A 19,976-nucleotide genomic window follows, 5' to 3' on the forward strand; every position below is an offset into this window, starting at 1 on the left:
TCTTATAAACTTCTGTCAGGTATTCCGCCTCACCCCTCAGCCTCTGACACTCCAGATAAAACAATCAGTACTTACCCAACCTCTCTTTACAGCTCATACCCTCTAATCCAGGCAGCATCTTGGTAAAGCTTTTCTGCACCCTCTCCAAAGCCTCCACAGCCTTCCTACAACTGGGCAAACAAAACTACACACAATATCTGTACAATGTCTGCAACTCTGTCAATATTCTTTTTGTCATCAGAAAAGTTACCATCTAAATTTCCATCCAAGTCATTTCTGCATTACAAACAACAGAGGTCCCAGCACAGATACCTACAAAACACCACGAGTCACAGACCCCCACCCAGAATAACAACCATGCTGAAGAGCGTGGCCTCACTCTTCCCGTGGTCGACCCTGCTCCCCAATGCCAACTCCGACTGGTTGCAGATGCTCATCAATCTGTAATCTGACCAAATGTGGTTTCTCATTACCCATGCAAAGGTGCAGGGCCAGACAACAGACCTGGTGGGATGTAGAGGGATTGTCCAACCCAGCTAACACAGGTCTTTACAGACATCTTTAACATCTCTCTGAAACAGTTCACTGTCCCTGCAGGTTTCCAGGCAGCCACCATCATTTCAGTGTCCGAGAGAGACAGTAATTGGCCGAATTGATTACCACTCAGTGGCACTGACCTCAACAATCATGAAGTGCTTTGAGCAGCTGGTAATGGATCGTATGAAATCCCACCTTCCAGCTACATTGGACCCTTCCCAGATCACCCACCACTCAAACCACTCATGTCAGAGAGTTAACCATAAAACACACACCTTCTCCTTTTGCCTTCCCCGAGTCAGCAGTTGGGTCCATTCTGTGAATCGTGAATCCCTCTGGTCTGTCTGCTGCATCCGGCGTGTCTGGAGAAAGCCACGTTTCCATAAAGCATACAATTGAGCCGACTCTCAGCTGCCTCTGATGCAGCAGTCTTGCCCTCAGATCCGTGATTTTGTTCTCCAGTGACGGCACATTTGCCAACAGGATGCCGGGTAGAGGAGGCCTCACCCCCCTGTGTTTCAGCCTGGCTTGGATTCCCCTCTCCTGCCTCACTTTCAGACATGGCGATGAGCCTTAAAGGCCCCACACCTGACTGGTCCAGGACCTTTTAAGTGTTATTGATGTTCCTTCCTCAAACACAATATACAGGTTGAGTAACCCTTCTCTGAATTGCTCGGGGACAGAAGTGCTTCAGATTTTGGAATATATAATGAGATAGTTTAATATTGCCATCATTTCCGACTCTGAATTTATGTGTTACTGGTAAACAGACTTTGTCTTACACTTTTTCATCACACATCTTTATGTCACAGTAAAAATTATTACATAACACTAATATAATGAAAATATAATGTGTGCAGGGTAACAAAAGCAGCCCAGCAGCATCAGAGAATACCTGAATCAGCTGTTGAACAACAAACAATGGCAGGATTTCAGTCTCCAGCTACAACGTCGTGTTTTCATAAAAACGTTACAGCACACTGTATTTGTATTTTGTTTTTTTTTAGGTTTTATTTAAGGTATAAAACAATCAGCATTATAAACTTGTTCTGGTGTTAGATTTTCATCAATAACAATCTTTGCAAACTTATCACTGAATTCCTCTGATCACAATATGTCTTTCATTGGGGATAGTCAGCTTGGCTTTGTGCGTGATAGTTCGTGTCTAACCAATATTTTAGAGTTTTTTGAGGAAGTTGGTCAGAAAGGTTCAGACACTTGGCTTTCAGGATGAGATAGTAAATTGATTAGACATTGGCTTTGTGGGAGAAGCCAGACAGTGGTTGCCTCTCTGACTGGAGGCCTGTGACTAGTGGAGTATCACAGGATCAACACTGGGTCTGTTGTTTCTCATCAATATCACTGATCAGGGTGATAATGTGGTTAACTGGATCAGTAAATATGCAGATGACACCAGGATTAGGGATGCATGGTAGGGCACCGAGGAGTGTGGTAGAACAAAGGGATCTGGGAATACAGGTCCATAATTCATTGAAAGAGGTGTCACAGTGAGAGAGGGTCATAAAGAAACCTTTTGGCACATTGGTCCTCTTAAATCAATATACTGAGTACAGGAGTGGGATGTTATGTTGAAGTTGTATATGAAATTGGTGAGGCTCATTTTGGAGTACTGTGTGCAGTTTTGGTCAGCTACTAACAGGAAAGATGTAAATAAGGTTGAAAGAATGCAGAGAAAATTTGCAAGGATGTTGGAGGACCTGAGTTATAAGGAAAGATTGAAAAGTTAGTCTGGGGGGAGATTTGACAGAGGTATACAAAATAATGGAGAGTATAGATAGAGTAAATTCAAGCAGGTGTTTTCCACTGAGGTTGGGTGGATCGACAAATAGAGGTCATGTGTTAAGTTTCAAAGATCAAAGTTTCAAAGTACATTTATTATCAAAGAATGTAGAAATTATACAAGGTTGAGATTTGTTTGCTTACAGGCAGTCACAAAGCAAGGAACTCGAAAGAACCCAGTTGAAGAAAATGAGACCAACTCCCCAGTGCCCAGAGAGAAAGAGAAACAGAAACACCAAAACAAATAATATAAACAATAGAAGTGAGCAACAACAACACATTCCGAACCAAACTGAGTCTTTAGATCCAAATCCCTGGAGCAGCCTGGAGTAGGCCCAAAGCCTCGGTATTCACTTCATCATTGTAACGGGGTAAACAGCTGCAAAGTTCACAGACACAAAGCACAGCAACCGGGGGCAGTCTCACAGCCTTAGCATCACAGAGAGAGAAACCCCCAGACTATCTGAGCCAGTGTTTAAATTCAAAGTACATTTTATTATCAAAGTATGTATATATTATACAACATTGAGATACGTCTCCTAACAGGCAGCCATGAAACAACGAAACACAAACACTAACCCCATATATCTGAAAAAAGTCTGTCTAACACCCAATGTGCAGAGAATTAAAAAACACATGTTCATAAGAAAGTAAAAGAATAAATTAACCCAAATTGGGAGCCTTGAAAACACCACCCAGTGATTCGATTCAGGCCCGGATTTTGCAGCCAAAGAAGCCGTTCTCGCTCTCTCCAATTTGCTCAGCACTTAGAGTGATCCATCCTCATACCCGGGTTGGTTGGACGGGCATCGAACTTCTCTGTCCCGTCTTCTCCCCTCTGAATCATTCACTGTATCCAGCACAACTCCAATATGGTTCCAACTCCAAGTGCGTTGATTTTGCAGCGCACCAGCAGGGCACATGCTATGAAATTCGCTTTGCCTTCACTCACTTCTTCATTGCTTGTGGTGGTTGTTTACCACAATTTATTTAAAATAAAGTGTTATTAATAATGGTTTTAATCAAATTCCTTTGCTTTTGAACTAGCAGTGAGCTGTCTCATGCCTTTGGTAGTGCTATCTTAAACTGGAAAGGTGAAAGGTGGAAAGTTTAAGAGGAAGCTTGTTCATTCAGAGGGTTGTGAGATTCTGCAACGAAGTGCCAGCGCAAGTGGTGCATCAGACTTCAATTTCAATGTTTAAGGGAAGTTTGGATGGGAGGGTATGAGGGCTATGGTCTGCTGCAGGTCAGTGGGAGTATGCGGTTTAAATGGTTCGGCATAGACTAGATGGGCCAAAGGGCCTGTTTCTGTGCTGTACTTTTCTATGACTCTGTAGGTCCTGGCAACATCCTTACACAAGTCTCCTGTGCACACTTTCCAGCTGATGGCATCTCTCCTGTAGGAGGGTGACCAAAACTGCTTCACTACTGTAACAGGACTGGGAACCCAGACATTCAAACATCAAATTTCCCACTGACTTAGGAGATGCCAACAAGGATTTGTAACGAGGAAAGGTAGACTGGTGATGGAGAAACTCAATTACAATGACACGGGGTGGTTAGTGGTTGGTCTATGAGAGGGGTAATATTGGAGGTTTAATAGGTGGAAGATCAGTCCTGTCAAGTTTGTTAACATTCAGTGCTGGAAGGGAAATTGGTAATGAATGGAAGGTATGCTTAATGTGGGGAGGTAGTGGAATACTATCTAGACTGAGATAAAATTCCATGATGGGTCAACAAGGACAGAGAAAGGAGAGAGGCTGATGAATACTCTGACCCACAAGTCTCCATGGAGACAGGAGACTGATGACACTGGGATCAGGATCAGAAAACAAGTTGCTGGAGGAACTCGGTGGGTCAGCAGCATCTGTGAAGGTAAAGGGGTTGCACACACAAAATGGTCCTGCCGAAGGGTTTCGGCCTGAAACATCGACTCTGCTTTGTTCTGCCTGGCCTGCCGAGTTCCTCCAGCATTTTGTGTGTATTCCTCGGATTTCCAGCATCTGCAGATTTTCTCTTGTCTGAGGTAAAGGGGTTGTGAACATTTCAGGTTGAGACCTGATGCAGCTTGTTTTATTTTTACACAAACATTCACGGTTTGGTTCATATTGTTGAAAAACATCAAGGTGATGACCTGGGGGATAACTTTAGATTCTAGTTCATCTTCAAACAGTTCAGTGAGCAAGAGTTGAATCTATTTGTGATTAATTAAACCAGTTTATCAGACAGGTATTCAGCCTGTTAATCTTGAGTGTATAGTGATGGAAGTTGTACCAATGGGCAGAGTCTCAGGTGAATGAGTTATAGTTATAATGGGGAAAGGGGATTTGGTGATGTGAAGAGGGTTTGATTCAACACCTCAGTAACTCCTGCGATGTGGACTATAAGCTTGGGAATGTGAAAGAGCATTTGTGAGGAAATTGAGAGAAATTCTTTTTCAGTAATGTGGGGTCTGAAGAGGGTGAGAATTTACGTGGTGGGTGCAAAATAAGAAACCAGCTCTTCCCCCCCACTTTCTTGAGAGCAATTGGAAATGAACAGAAACCACTACAAGAGAGGTGTCCTTGGATCGTGTGCACTGCTCACCACTGGATGTCCTGGACAACCTCTCCCCTTATCTGTATTAAATATCCCAGCATTTGGACAGTTCAGCCTGTACCCTTGAGCTGTTTAGTTTCAATGTTGGAATAAGCCACTGCCTGATGCTGTGAGCAGCTGTTCCAGTCCTCGGCATCAGAACAGGATTCACAGTCAAACAGTGGAACCTCAGTGTTACAGCTGGGGATGGTTTTTGTTAACACTGGCAACTTGATGTCAGTCTCAGCCCTTGAGATCATGAGGGAATACAGCAGAGAATATCGACAGTGGGCTGTTGCCTTATCTGCTGGACATGTCCAGAGGGAAGCTGCAGTCTATCTGTTTCCACATGCACAGTCACTGGCTGAGGGTTTATCTAAGTTATCAAATGTAAAACAAATGCTGGTAGCAGCCACAAACTGTGTTTTGTGTCTCTCTGAGCTCCCCATTTGCTGCAGTAGTGAGTGAACTCCTGAACCTCCTTCAATCCAAAGCTCTGACATCTGATCCATTTCAGAGTTGTTTGGGTTGCTTGATGTTTAGGACATGCAATATCATCACCAATCGAAACAACCTGAGTCAAGCTCTGTTACCGGGACATTTGTCCATTGATGCATGTGTTAAATCATTTATATTGTGTGGTTATCAAATGTTGTAAATATCTTTTTATTTTTGAAAAGGTTCTCAGATATTCCCAATTTGTTTGTATTTGAAAGCCATCTGTGATACTGTCTTCATCAATTGCTACATCATTGCCTGGATCGTCAGCGATACAATTTTTGGTATGTGGTCAAATAAACTTGTATGAAAATGATGAACTCAGTTCTCTAATAAAAACACAAAATGCTGGCAGAAGAAACCCTTCATCAGGAGCCTGATGAAGGGTTTTGGCCTGAAACGTCGTCACTATCTCCTCCCATAGATGCTGTCTGGCCTGCTGAGTTCTGTCAGCATTTTGTGTTTTTATTTATTTCCAGCATCTGCAGATTCACTTGTGTTGCCTTTGAACTCAGTTCTCTGCAGGGTGGTTGGAATGCATTGAGTATCTCAGTCAGTACATTGTCAGATGCTTTATCAGGACCACCAGCATCTGCAGTCCTCAGCCCCACAACTGGGTGCAGGGAAACCTGCTGGAGGTTCAGACAGTAATGGCCAAACATCAACAGTTCAGAACCACCAGAAACACAGCACAGGTCAGTTGAACACATACAGGTCAGATAAATCACTGGAGGGCACATAGGTAAACCGGACTGAGTGATGGAACTTGGGTGATTCGGCGACTTTCCAGTGAAATTGTTGGACAGCCGCATAACCAATTGTTGTCGATGTCAGGAGAGTCAAACCATGGACCATATGGGATGGCTGGCTGCAGTGTCGTGCACTCCTCAAGGTGTGGCCATTGGAACACCAGAAGATGCAGCCAGTGCAGAATATTGACAGCAAGTGACCAGGATAGATTAGACTGCAGGGAATAATTCAGGTCTGGAATAACAGGTCAGCGTGTTGTTATCCCACATCGGAGGCCATGCAGAGTCAGTTGGTTCAGTCATGTAGACAAAGTTAGCAAGTCTGGGCAGAGGTTGGTACATTTCCTGCCCTGTGGAGATAAGTGGAATAGTTTGGTTCTTTGCATCAATAGGCAGCTGTTATGGTCATTTACCTGATGAATTGTTACAGGTTTACTCATTTGAATTTGTTTTTAATTACAGGCCTTTCAGCCGCGGGAATTGTCACTACCGTCTTGTCGATCGTACTGCCAATTGTGTTCATTTTAATACTGGCGTGCCTGGCCTTTAAAAAGGCTTTGGACAAAGGTATCTGTCATTGTATTTTCACTCTTGTGTATCAACTCCAGTCACATCTCCAAGTAATTTTAGACTCATTTTAATAAAAAGATAGAAAAGAAAAAAAGCTGAATAATCCTCACCCCCACCGACCCCTCTGGATCCCTGTGACCTGTGGGATGAAATTTTCTGACATATTTCCCAGTTATGAAATTCTGATTTACAGTGTCACCACACTGGAATGATTCTGGAGTTGCCTCTGATCTGACTCCAGAGGGTCTTTAGAAAAAGTAGTCTGGAGAGGAATGTGTCTCAGCTCACTGGTGTTTGATCATGGTGTTGTCAAATTTCAGCATCATATCAGGTTAGTGTAAAGGATCCCAATGATAGTGAGGTGAGTGAGTGAGTGTTTGGGGCCTTTCTCATCCTTGATACAGTTGGGTGTGGGAAGGCCTCTCCTTCAGGCTGCCAGGAATCTTGCTTGGATATTTGCATCAATTTTGTTTTCAACAGCACCTTCCAATCAATTAATACAAGGGAACAACACCTTCTCCCTCTTCCTCCTCAAGTTATAAACCATTCGAAGTTCAAAATATTGACATTCCTTCCTCATGGCCTAACTTTTGCAAGTCCTGGCTAAGTTCACTTTGAGAATAACTTAACCACACAGACTGTAGTTATGCAAGAACAGTACCAGTAGCTACTGGTGTTTGTAGTGTAAATGTTCTCTGCTGATTCACAGACTAATTCCCAAATGAAGTCTGTCACCGAGAGACAGGAATCAGGAAAAGGGCAGATGACCCCAGGTTTGGTCAGGGAGTTGTGTATTAAAGAAGAGCTTAATGGATCAGGGAGGGATAGAGAGCTTTATTGGGGGTAAATTCAAGATAAGGAACAAGACAGCTCAAAGCACAAAGTGATGACGATCAGGTTGTCTCAGGTGGACGGGAGAAAAGGGATGCAGAAATACAGAAACTTGTAGACTGAGAGAGACGGGTAGTGAAATGTAAAGTCAGAGGGGTCTGAAAGAACAGATCAGCATTTTAATATTGAGCCATTGTCTGAGGGAGAACCATATGGGACAGTAAACTGGGTACATTACCATCACCAGGGAAGAGGTACTGTGCACATTGTCAGAGCTTCCATCTGCCGAGTCCCAGGTCAAGATGGACTTCATCCTGGGTCTAAAAGAACAAACTAGAGTTATAGTTTATGATCAATATGATCAAAATGATTAATTTTCTCAAGTTCTCTTGATTGGGAGAAGGTTCCATTAGATTTGAAATCCATTTGACACTCCTCAGCCCTCTTCCCTAAATGGTCAAAAATCCCCCTGCAACCCACAATAGCCGCCCTCACTACCAACAATACCTAATTTTGTGTCATCCACAAACTTAAGGATCAATCCTTGTGCATTTGCATCCAAATCACTGATAAAAATATCGAATAACAAGAGTCCCTACACTGATACCTGCATCACACCACGAGTCACCAGCTTCTATAATTGAAAACAATTTTCTACCTCGGAACCAATTTTGAATCCCCCTGGAAGCCCCTGGATTCATGTCATGATCATGTTAAAATAGATAGCATTCATTGTCCTATCTACCCTTTTGGTTATCTCTTCAAAAAAACTCTGAACAATTCATCAACCATGACTTCCTGTACATAAAGCTATGATGTCTCCTAATCAGATTTTGTCTAATGAAATCCTGGTAGATCCTATTGCTCAGAATTCCCTCCAGTAACTTCCCCACCACTGATGTCAGGCTGACCAGGCTGTAGTTCCCGGGCTTGTCCTTGATGCCCCTCTTAAACAACAGACCAACACCCAGCTTCACCATGAGAACAACAGAGGTTCCAGTGGGAGGCTCACCATCCCCCTGTCAGGGTAAACGGACAGGGAATATCTGTGGCTTTACCAGCATCACCCACATTCTCAGAACCAGTGTGGAGGAAGTGTTGCACGTTGAGAGATCTCCACTTTTGGATGAGACATTAAGCCAGAGTCCCATCTGCCTTCTTCGGGAAGGTGGAAATGATCCTTCAGTGTTATTTTAAAAAGAGCAAAGGATTTCTCCCCAGTATCGGAAAAATAAATCTGTTAACGAACATCACAAAGCCATCTTTTACATGACTGTTTGTTCAGCCTTACTCAGTACAAACTGAGTCTCATTCCATCCAACAGTGACTGCACTTAAAGTACTTCACTGTCTGGACCAGAGACTGGTAAAAGATGCTGTGAGATTACAGGTTCTGTTTCTCACGTGGAGAAGTTCACTCTGCCCCCGCTCACAGGAGTTGGCTGAATTTTTCAGTTCCTGTGTGACGTCATTGAAACGATATGAAGAATGTAAAGAGCTGTCAGACACACTCCTGTTCCTGGCACGATGCAACATCAGACCCTGATATCTGAAATAAAGTCGCTGGTGACAATAAGTCTGATGTGCAGGTGTCAGTCAGCTGTCTGGGCATCAACCTGCCCTTCACAAGGAGACTTTCTCTCCTCGAATGTGCCCCTGACCAGATTGTGGATATCAGCCTGAGCTCCTCTGGCTAAATGAGTGGGAGAACTTTTGTGACAAAATGTGGAATTGAACCAGAGGTTGAGAGTTTCAGTGACTTTCCAGTAAAATTGTGGGGTAACTCCATAACCAGTTGTTGTAGAAGTTTGGAAAATCAAACCCTGGATCATGTGGATCAGTGTAGTGCACTCCCAGAGGACAGGTATACGGATGAGAGGGGTTTGGAGGGATATGGTCCAAGTGTAGGTCAGTGGGACTCGGCAGAAAAATGGTTCAGCACAGCCAAGAAGGGCCAAAAGGCCTGTTTCTGTGCTGTAATGTTCTATAGAGTGGCCATTGCAACCCCAGAAGGAGCAACTGATGCAAAATATTGGCAGGAGGTGACCTGGAAAGATTGGACAACTGATCAGGATTGTGAATTGTCTGTTTTAGGTTGGAACAACAGTTAAGCATCTTGTTTTCCCACCTTAGAGGACATGCAGTCAATTGATTTAGAGTCAGTAAGACTGGGCAGAGGTTGTCACATGCCCGTCCCTGCAGGATGAAAGTGGAACAGTTTGGTTGTTTGCAACACTGTGCAGCTGTTGTGGTCATTTCCCTGGTGAATTGTTACATGTTTTCTTATTTGAATTTATTTTCACATGCAGGTCATTCCATCATTAAAGCCTTGTGTTTGATCTTCCTGATGTTGCCATTCATAACTGTGATGACAATGTTGTGGTTCATCTGCGTGGTTGATCTTGATGAAGGTAACTGACTTTGTGTATGAACTCCGATCATCTCTCCAAGTAATCTGTGACTAATTTGTAAAAGATATTTGCAATCACTTTGTATTCAATGGCAGTTTCCAGATAGTCAGCATGAGGAACACGTTCCCCCTCTTCCTCTCCACATCATAAATTATCCAGGGGTAAAAATATTGACCTTCCTTCCTCATTGCCTGATTCAAGCAAGGCCTGGCAAAGTTCACTTTGAGATCTACTTCATCATACAGACTAAAATTGTCCAAGAATAGAATCAATGTTTGTACAATAAATGCCCCCGGCTGTTTCACAGACAAAAGAACAAATGAAGTCTGTCACCAAGCCAAGTAAAGCAAGATGAGGGCAGATGACCCCAGGCTCGGTCAGACAGTGGGGTATCAGGGAAAAGCTTGAATGATTAAGGAAAGGTCGTGAGCTTTAGTGGGGTAAATTCAGAGATAAACAACAATTTGCTGAAAGCATAAAGATCAAACTTGCTGAGAAGGAGGGGTTTAGAACAGAAATATAAAGGTTTATAGACTGCAGAGAGGAAGGGGAAGCGAGTTGAAAAGTCAAAGAGGTTTCTGAAAGTATTGATGAGCATTGAGCTGTAATCTGAGTGAGAACCAGTGTAGAGCAACAAATCTGAGAAAATGACAATCACCAGGGAAGAAATACTGAGTCAGTTGTTGGAGCTGCCATCTGACAAGTGGGATATCCAGATGGACTTCATCCTGGGGTCAGAAAGAGGCAGCTAATGACATACTTCATGCAGCAATTTAAATGTTCTCCCTGTTCTGAAAAGTTTCCATTAAATTGGACAACAGCAAACGTGATTGCTTTATACAAAGATACCAAGAAACGACAGGAGAGTATGGGTGAGGATGATGTGTGGATGTGAAACTTGGCAAGGAGATGGGGTAGAATATAGAGACAGATGGATCCGGAGACAGATACAATTTTCAGTACTGGAGTGATGTGTAACATTTCGAAGGGTTGATCCTGTGGGCAGATTGAAGGAGCAGAGACAGATGTATGATCTCGATCACAACCATCATGGCATCCTGATAAGTTGCTGCAAAAGTTAAAGGATGGAACTAAGGGATTATTTTTACATTCAGGATAATCTTTCAACACATCTACATAAAATGTTCCAGCATGTGGACTGTTCAGCCTGCACCCTCGTGGAGTTCAGTTTTCAATTTGAACCAGAACACTGTCCGATGCCATTGAACAGCTGGAAACAGTGATGTTGTGATTCTCTGCATCAGAACAGGCTGTACTGTCAGACATGGAACTCAGTCACTGGCAAAATGTTTAATTGCAGTCCTCCAGGTCACTGGGATAATTCAGCAGAACTGATTTACAGTGGCCTGATATCCCATCCACTGGATGTGAACACGGACAAACGACAGAGTAACTGTCATTTCCACATGTGATGCCTGTGGGTCAGTAAGTTATCAAATATAGTGTTCCAGAGGGAACCAGAAGATGCTTTTGGTCCCTCCCTGGTCTCTCCACTTGTTGCCAGTGTTTGAGATTTCTCTGAACCTCCTTCAGTCCAATGCTTGAATGTCTGGTCCAGTTCTGAGCTGGTTGATTGCCTCATGTTAGGACACTGAATATCACAATGAACCTGACCAAGCCCGGGTTCATCTCTGTTCACTGCAGCACTTCATTGATGCAAGTTTTGAATAAGTTGTGTAGATTGTAACTCAGGGGGATTACTACCATCAGGGAGGAGGCACAGGAGCCTGAAGACACACATTCAATGATTTAGGAACAGCTTCTTCCCCTCTGTCATCAGATTTCTGAACGGTCCATGAACCCATGAAGATAATCTCACTATATTTGCTCTCTCTTTCACAACTACATATCTCATTGTAATTTATAGTCTATTTTATTTATTGCTCTTTACTGTTGCCACAAAACAACAAATTTCATGACATATGTCAGTGATGATTAACCTGAGTCTGAATTCTGATTCTGAGAATTTCAAATGGTTTTAATTTCTTTATTTAGGTTGGGTGTTCTTCCTAACTGGTTTCTTTAACCTGATGTTCTTACTTTGCATTTCTGTCAGCAATTTGATTCCAGGTAAGTGCTTGAACATTATTCTGTATTTACATGAAACTATGTACTTGGTACTGAGCAGAGGGATAGAATGAAGTGTCTCCATCAGAACATTGTGAGCTGCTTCATCGGGACCACAAACACATACAGTCCTTGACCCCACAGCTGAGGACTGGGAAACCTGCTGGAGGTTTAAAATATCTGAATGTCCATTTTAGTTTAAATTTTTGTTCAGAACAACTGGCCGCACAAAATTCCAGACAATTATAGACAAATTATGCAAAGTCAGATTTTGTTTCTGAACATAATCTCAGGGCATGTCATTCCTTTCTGGACTAGGTATTGAATTCAGTAACATTATGTAACTTGCTTTCTCTGATTATCTTTGTCAGAACTAGCCAGATAGATGATATAGATGACAAACAACAGACCCAACACTGGTCCCTCAGCACTCCTTTGACTCTATGGGAGTCCAAGTCAATATATATTTAAGTTAAAATCAGCAACTATAACAACCTTATATTTCTTGCAACACTCTGCGATCTCTCCATAAATTTGTTCCTCTAAATCTCTCAGACCTTCGTATAATCTGTAATGTGGCCCATTAATGTGTTCACACTTTTCTTATTCCTCAGTTCCACCATAATGCCTCACTAGATGAGTTCTCCAGTCTGGCCTGGCTGAACACTGCCAGGATATTATCCTTGAATAGTAAAATATCCCCTCCTCCTTTAATCCCTCCCGCTCTGTTGTGTCTAAAACAACGGAACCCCAGAATATTGAGCTGCCAGTCCTGCCCCTCCTGCAACCAAGTCTCCCTAATGGCTACAATACCATATTCCCAGGTGTTGATCCATGCTGTGAGCTCATCTGCCTTTCCTATGATACTTCTTACATTGAAGTATACACAGCTCAGGACATCAGTCGCACCATGCTCAACCTTCTGATTCCCGTCTGTCCCCACAACCTCTCCAATATCTGTTCTGTCACTCTGGTTCCCATCCAGATTCAACTCCAGTTTAACAACTCCTCCCCATACCCCATGAAGCACTCACAAACCTTCCCACTCGGATATTAGTCTCTCTCCAGTTCAGGTGCAAACTGTGACTTCTGTACAGGTCCCATTTTCCCTGGAAGAGAGCCCAATGGTCCAAGAATCTGACGCCCTCCCTCCTACACCAACTCCTTCACCATGTGTTAAACTGTATAATCTTCCTATTTCTGGCCTCACTCACACGTGGCCTGAGTAGCAATCCTGAGATCACAATCCTGGAAGTTCTGCCCTTCAACTTAGCTCCAAACTCCTGAATTCACTTTGTAGAATCTCGTCACTCTTCCTACGTACATGGACCATGACTTCTGGCTGTTCACCCTCCCACTTAAGAATGCTGAGGACTTAATCCAAAATGTCCTGGACCCAGGCACCCAGGATGGCAGCATAACATCTGGGAATCTCATTCTTGTCCACAGAACCTCCCTTCTGTTCCCTAACAAATGAATCCCCTGTCACCACAGTTCACTCCTTCTTCCCCCCTTCCCTCCTGAGTTACAGAGCCAGACTCCGTGCCAGAGACCTGACCGCTGTGACTTTCCTCTGCTAGGTCACCCCCTCCCCCCCAACAGTATCCAAGTGGTGTACCTGTTGTTGATGGGGATGACCACAGTGGTACTCTGCACTGGCTGTTTAACCCCTTCCCCCATCCTGACTGTCACTCAATTTCCCATGTTGTCGACCTTGGGTGTAACTACTTCTCGATATGTCCTATCTATCAACCCCTCAGCCTCCCAAATGATCCGGAGTTCTTCCAGTTCCAGCTCCAAATCCTTAACACAGAGTGTGTGAAGCTGTAGCTGGAAGCATTTCTCACAGGTGTAGTTGTCAGGGAGACTGGAGGTCTCCCTGACTTCCCACGTCCCGCAAGAGGAGCATTCCACTATCCTGCCTGGCATCTCTACTGCTCCTAACTGAGCAACCATAAAGAAGGAAAAACAATAAAAAGTGGGGGGGGGGGGGGGAAGAAAACAGTACCTGTAGCTTTGTTTTTGCCGTCTTTGGCTGAAGCCTCTCCTCACTGAAGCCTTGAAGAGCTAAAGCCTCAAAATCTCCACTCTAACTCTGACCACTCCAATGATGGTCGCTCCACTAGCCTCTGCCTTACTCTAATTTGTTCATGCCAATCAATCCTGAACTCTGGTTGGGCGCTGCCCAAAGTACCAAATTGCCATGAGACACTGCAATTTCTGCACGATGGGTTTCACCTTTCACAGATGCTACACAAACTGCTGTGTGTTTCCAACATTTTAATTTATTATTAAACACAGAGCTGATAGATTCTAAATAGTAAATATCTAAAAGCTCCAGTCATCCAATCCCCACGGGAGAGCAGAGTTTCTAATTATTGATTAATATAATGTAATGAACGGACATTGAAATTTGTCAAAACTGGTGGAAAAGCAAGTTCCAATGAGGAAATTCGGACTGTACAATAGGATATCGACAGATTCAATGAATGGGTGATAACTCAGCACATGGAGTTTAATACAGGAAAGTGCGAGGTGGGGCCCTTGAGTAAGAGGAATCAGACTGTTATGTCAATGGAGAGGAACTGTAAATGAGTGAATTGCAGAGGGATCAAGATGTTCTTGTAAAGGAATCACAAAAGATCTGGTGCAGCAAGTAATTAGGAACGGGGTGACATATAAGGATTTGGAGTTTAGAACTGAGGAAGTACTGTTACAGTTGTGCAGAGTGTTGGAGACCCGCTTGATACTGTGTACAGTTCTGGTCCCCTTGTTTAAACACAATTGCACTGACACTGCAGGCAGTCCAAAAGTGATCCATAAGGGTAATTCCTGGGATCACTGGCTTTTCCCACCACAAGCAGTTGGGAGGTATTTAATGAAGAGATAGATAAATATTTGAAAGATTGGGGAATTCGGGATGTTGTGGAACTGGGACAGAAGAGGAGATGGATAAATATTTGACAGATTGTGGAATTCGAGATTGTGTGGGACTGGAACAGAAGAGGAGATGGATAAATATTTGAAAGATTGGGGAATTCAGGATTGTGTGGGACTGGGACAGAAGAGGAGATGGATAAATATTTGAAAGATTGGGGAATTCAGGATTGTGTGGGACTGGGACAGAAGAGGAGATGGATAAATATTTGAAAGATTGGGGAATTCAGGATTGTGTGGGACTGGGACAGAAGAGGAGATGGATAAATATTTGAAAGATTGGGGAATTTGGGATTGTGTGGGACTGGGACAGAAGAGGTGATGGGGCCTGGGGCAGATCAGCTCCAATTGTATTGAATGGTGGGGCAGGTTTAAGGAGCTGATGGCCGACTCCACTCTTATTTTCATTATCTTCTTGCAAAAGAACAATTGATTGTGATCCTCAACACAAGAGATTCTGCAGATACTGGAAATCCAGAGAAACAGACAAAATGCAGGAGGAATTCAGGTGGTCTGACAGCATCTATGGAAATGAATAGAGTTGATGTTTCAGGCTACCCTTCATCAGAACCAGAAAGAAAGGGGAAAGAGCCAGAATAGGAATGTGGGGGGAGGGGGAAGAGTACAAGGTGATAGGTGAAGCCATGTGGAGGGGGAGGTAGGTGGGTGGGGGAGGGGTGAAGTGAGAAGCTGGGAGGTGATAGGTGCAAAAGGCAAATGGCTGACAAATGAATCCAATCGGACAGGAGAGTGGTCGATGAGAGGAAGGGATGGAGGAGGGGCAGGGGCTTCTGATAGTGGACTCATCAAAATTCAGCCATCTCAACACAAGAAGGAGCACCCAGTGCAGAATATTGGCAGCAGGTAACAGGGAAATACTGACTGAGGAAGAGAGAGTGAGTCAGTCTATTCTTGGCCGGCGTAACAAATCAGTGGCTTGTCAACCCAGCACAGCAGGTAGAGGCAGTCGGTGCAGACCAGAAGTCAAGGTTGACAAGACTGGGCAGTGATGAGCACATCTCTTCCCTGCAGGAGATAAGGGGAACAAATTAGTTTTGGCAACAATTGGCAGCTCTCCTGCTCATTTTTCTGGTGTATTGTTGCATGTTTGCTGATTTGAATTTATTTGTAATTGCAGGTTTTAACAGCGAGGACACTGTCACATTTGCTGTGTCAATCACAATGGTGGTGTTGCTTGTAGTGGCTTTTATTTCATTTGTGACTCTTGGGTGGAAAGCATTTTGGTATGAAGGTAAGTGTTATTATCTACACTTGTGTTTAAACTTCATGCGTCTCTCCAAAGAAATTGCAGTTAATTTTAAAAGAAAAATCACCTCCCACCACCCAGTCTGGGTGCCTGAGACATGAGGGATGAAATTACCCTGTATTTTTGCCCAGTTGTGGAGTGGTGTTTCACAGTGACACCACTGCTGGAACGATTCCAGAGTCACCTCTGACCTGGCCTCAGAGATGGTACTTGAGGGTAAAATGTCTCAACTCAATTGTGTTACACACATTATGTTGTCAAAGGTGCTGTGACTCGTGATGTAGAGGTGAGGAGTGAGGGACCACTCCTCACTGCACACACGTGGCTCCTCCATGGGGAGAGTTAAAGGCACCAAGTTTCTGAGAGTCACATAACAGATGATCTCACATGATCCCTCATCACCATCTCTTTGGTTAAGAAAGCAGAGCAGCATCTCCATTCCCTGAGGAGATTGTATCTAACCCCCACCCCCATCCCCCATGACAACCAGTTTTTACAGGACCCCAATCGAGAGTGTCCTGACCGGCTGCAACTCTGTCTGGGACGGGAATTGCAAGGCATCTGATGACAAACCCAACAAAGGATCACAAGTGTTGCTGAGAGGATCACTGGGGTCTCTCTCTCACCCAGTAGATATATTTATCAGGAGTGTTACATACACGGGGCACTTAGCATTGTCAGTGATCCCTCCCATCCGTCCAGTAATCTATTTGATCCCCTACCATCAGGCAGGAGGTACTGTAGCGTTAGGATGAGAAACAGTTTCTTCCCTCCAGGCTGTAAAACTATTGAACTTCGTGTCACCACCCAGGTCTCATCATGTACGGAGCACCAGTAGTGTTATACTGTTTACTTTTCAGTTGTATTATATATGCACCTTGTTATTGGTTAATTTATTTGTGGTGATATTACTCTGTGTTATGCACGTGAGTTACATGTACTGTGTTGTGAACATTAATCCAGAGGAAAGTGGTCTCATTTGATGGTATACATGTATACGGTTGAATGACAATAACTTGAAAGTTGCTCATTAATCCTGATGAAGGGGAGGTGAGAGAGTGGTAAAGCCCCTCCTCATGACATGGATTTTAGCAAAGTTTTGTTAAAGTTCCTCATGGCGTCCTCAAGAAACTAAATTGTCCATGGGATCCAAGAAAAGATGGTGTTGGAATAAAAATTGGTTCAGAGGGAGGAAGCAAACAGTGAGGATCAACGGGAGTTTCAGTGTCTGGAGGGCCATGTGTGGTGAGTTAAGCAGGAATCAGTAACAGGTCCCTTGTTGTTTAAGGTTCATGTCAATGATTTGAACTTGAATTGAGGAACACGATCAGGAAGTTTCCTGTTGATCACAATATCAGCAGTTTGGTTGACAGTGAAGAAGAAAGGTCTGGGTCACAGGAAGATATCACCGGTCTCCTTGGATACACAAAAGAGGAAATGGAATTCAGTCTGGAAATGTTTACAGCAGTGCTTTTGGAGAGGGCAAACTAGGCAAAGGAACAAACAGTAAACAGAAGACTAAGGCATGGAGAGGACCTGACAACTCTCAATGTTCATGGGCACAGATCCCAGAAAGATGGGTTGCTAGGTTACCTGGTTTCTGTCAATTGCAGTAGCATAAGTGTGGTAGACTTGATGTGGATTAGGAGAGAAATGGTTTCAAGGGGGAGTAATCAGGAATGGACAGCTGAGTGAACTGGCATAGATGGGCTGAATGGCCTCCTTTCATGTGGTAAGGAAAGTGGGGTATTGCCTTTTGTTTTGTGCACAGAGCTGGTGATGGGAGATGTGAAAGGGTGAGGAACAATACCTGAGGAGAGGGAACTATTAGCAATGGCATTAACATTGGAACCAGGAGAGGAGGCTGGTGATGAACAGGATCTAACAGGAGGAGGGTTGAGCATGAAAAAGAAATGGATAGAATCCAGACTCAATGGATACAATGATAGGTGGAGGGGCCGGTAGTGCTGAGGAAACAGAGTCTGCAGAGAGACTTGGATAGATTGGGAGAGTGGGCAAAGAAGTGGCAAATGAAATACAATGTTGGAAAGTGTACGGTCATGCACTTTGGTAGAAGAAATAAATGGACAGACTATTATTTAAATGGGGAGAGAATTCAAAGTCCTGCGATGCAACAGGATTTGGGAGTCCTCGTGCAGGATACCCTTAAGGTTAACCTCCTGGTTGAGTCGGTGGTGAAGAAGGCGAATGCAATGTTGGCATTCATTTCTAGAGGAATAGAATATAAGAGCAGGGATGTGATGTTGAGGCCCTAGGCACTGATAAGTCCTCACTTGGAATACTGTGTGCAGTTTTGGGCTCCTTATTTTAGAAAGGATGTGTTAGCGTTGGAGAGGGTTCAGGGAAGATTCACTCGAATGATTCAGGGAATGTGAGGGTTAACATATGAGGAACATTTGACTGTTCTTGGACTGTACTCCATGGAGTTTAGAAGAATGAGGGGGGACCTCAAACATTTTGAATGTTGAAAGGCATGGACAGAGTGGATGTGGGAATGTTGTTTCCATGGATGGGGGAGTCTAGTACAAGAGGACATGACTTGAAGATTGAAGGGCCCTCTTTCAGAAAAGATCTGAAGAAATTTTATTAGCCAGTAGATGGCAAATCTGTGGAATTTGTAGAAATGGGTGGCAGTGGAGGCCAAGTCATTGGGTGTATCTAAGGCAGAGATTGATAGGTATCTGAGTAGCCAGGGCATCAAAGGTTATGGTGAGAAGGTGGGGGAGTGGGACTAAATGGGAGATTGGATCAGCTCATGATAAAATGGCAGAGCAGACTTGATGGGCCGAATGGCTGACTTCTGCTCCTTTATCTCATGGTCTTATGGTCAATACAATTTCAACACCAGGGCATTGAGGGACATTTGGGAGGGTTGGTCCAGTGGGCAAAGGGAAGTAGGGAAACTACAGGGGCAGATGCACAGCCTGAATCCCAGCCATTCATGGGTTCAGTGCACATTGTTGGAATATTTCAGCATGGTGAATTGTGGAAACAGTGGTTAATTAGGGGTTCTCTTTGCATTTCTGCATAGTCTTTGAATAAACAATTGGTGAAGGAGAGCAGGACCTGATGATGCTGAATAGGGTGCAGCCAGATCTGACGATGGGCGTTTAAAGCCATTTTTCACTGAGGACACACCCACACTGCATCTCTCATTTGAGGGAGAGCAGACGGAGGCTCTACCACAGCAAACACTCTGTCACGAGGTGGGGACAAGGGTGCTGGGAGAGGACCCACACGCAGGACACAAACACGTCTTTCTTAGGTACAATAAAATAGCGTTTATTACTCACTACACAGAAGATCGGGAAATTGAGGACAAAGAGAAACACGGACCTTGGACTCGGACTAGGGGGAGCATGGACAGCTGCGGACCTTGGACTCAGACCACCACGGACCTTGGGGAGCAATGGGTAGAAAGGGGGGAACCCCCGCCGGGCAGCGGTAGTCCCACCGGAACTCCTTGATGGAGGCAATGGGTAGGAACATCGAGTCAGGACTCAGCCTTTCGCTCAAGCACTGAGCCGGGACTCTTCGAGGGGTAGATACAGACAAGGGGCATGAACGTCGAGCCAGGACTCCGCCTTCCTCTCACCCCTGGTAGATTGACCTTGTCCAGACCCACTCTGGTGACGGAAGACGAATTGCTGGTACTCCGATGCGGGCTGGATCACTCTGGCTTGTCGTGGCG

General features: G+C 44.1%; 1 protein-coding gene across 1 annotated transcript in view; it reads left to right on the forward strand.

Moving 5' to 3' along the window:
• The first annotated feature begins 4,143 nt into the window (after positions 1 to 4,143).
• The window catches only part of LOC140721598 (uncharacterized), a 32,953-nt gene continuing 17,120 nt past the window's right edge, over positions 4,144 to 19,976 (forward strand). Inside the window, exons 1-6 of the mRNA XM_073036413.1 lie at positions 4,144 to 4,189; positions 5,595 to 5,696; positions 6,624 to 6,728; positions 9,871 to 9,972; positions 11,989 to 12,063; positions 16,136 to 16,249. Of these exons, the coding sequence (XP_072892514.1) occupies positions 4,144 to 4,189; positions 5,595 to 5,696; positions 6,624 to 6,728; positions 9,871 to 9,972; positions 11,989 to 12,063; positions 16,136 to 16,249 (544 nt within the window). The remainder of the gene's footprint in view (positions 4,190 to 5,594; positions 5,697 to 6,623; positions 6,729 to 9,870; positions 9,973 to 11,988; positions 12,064 to 16,135; positions 16,250 to 19,976) is intronic.

This window comes from Hemitrygon akajei, chromosome 2, assembly GCF_048418815.1.
Source record: "Hemitrygon akajei chromosome 2, sHemAka1.3, whole genome shotgun sequence".
NCBI lineage: Eukaryota > Metazoa > Chordata > Chondrichthyes > Myliobatiformes > Dasyatidae > Hemitrygon > Hemitrygon akajei.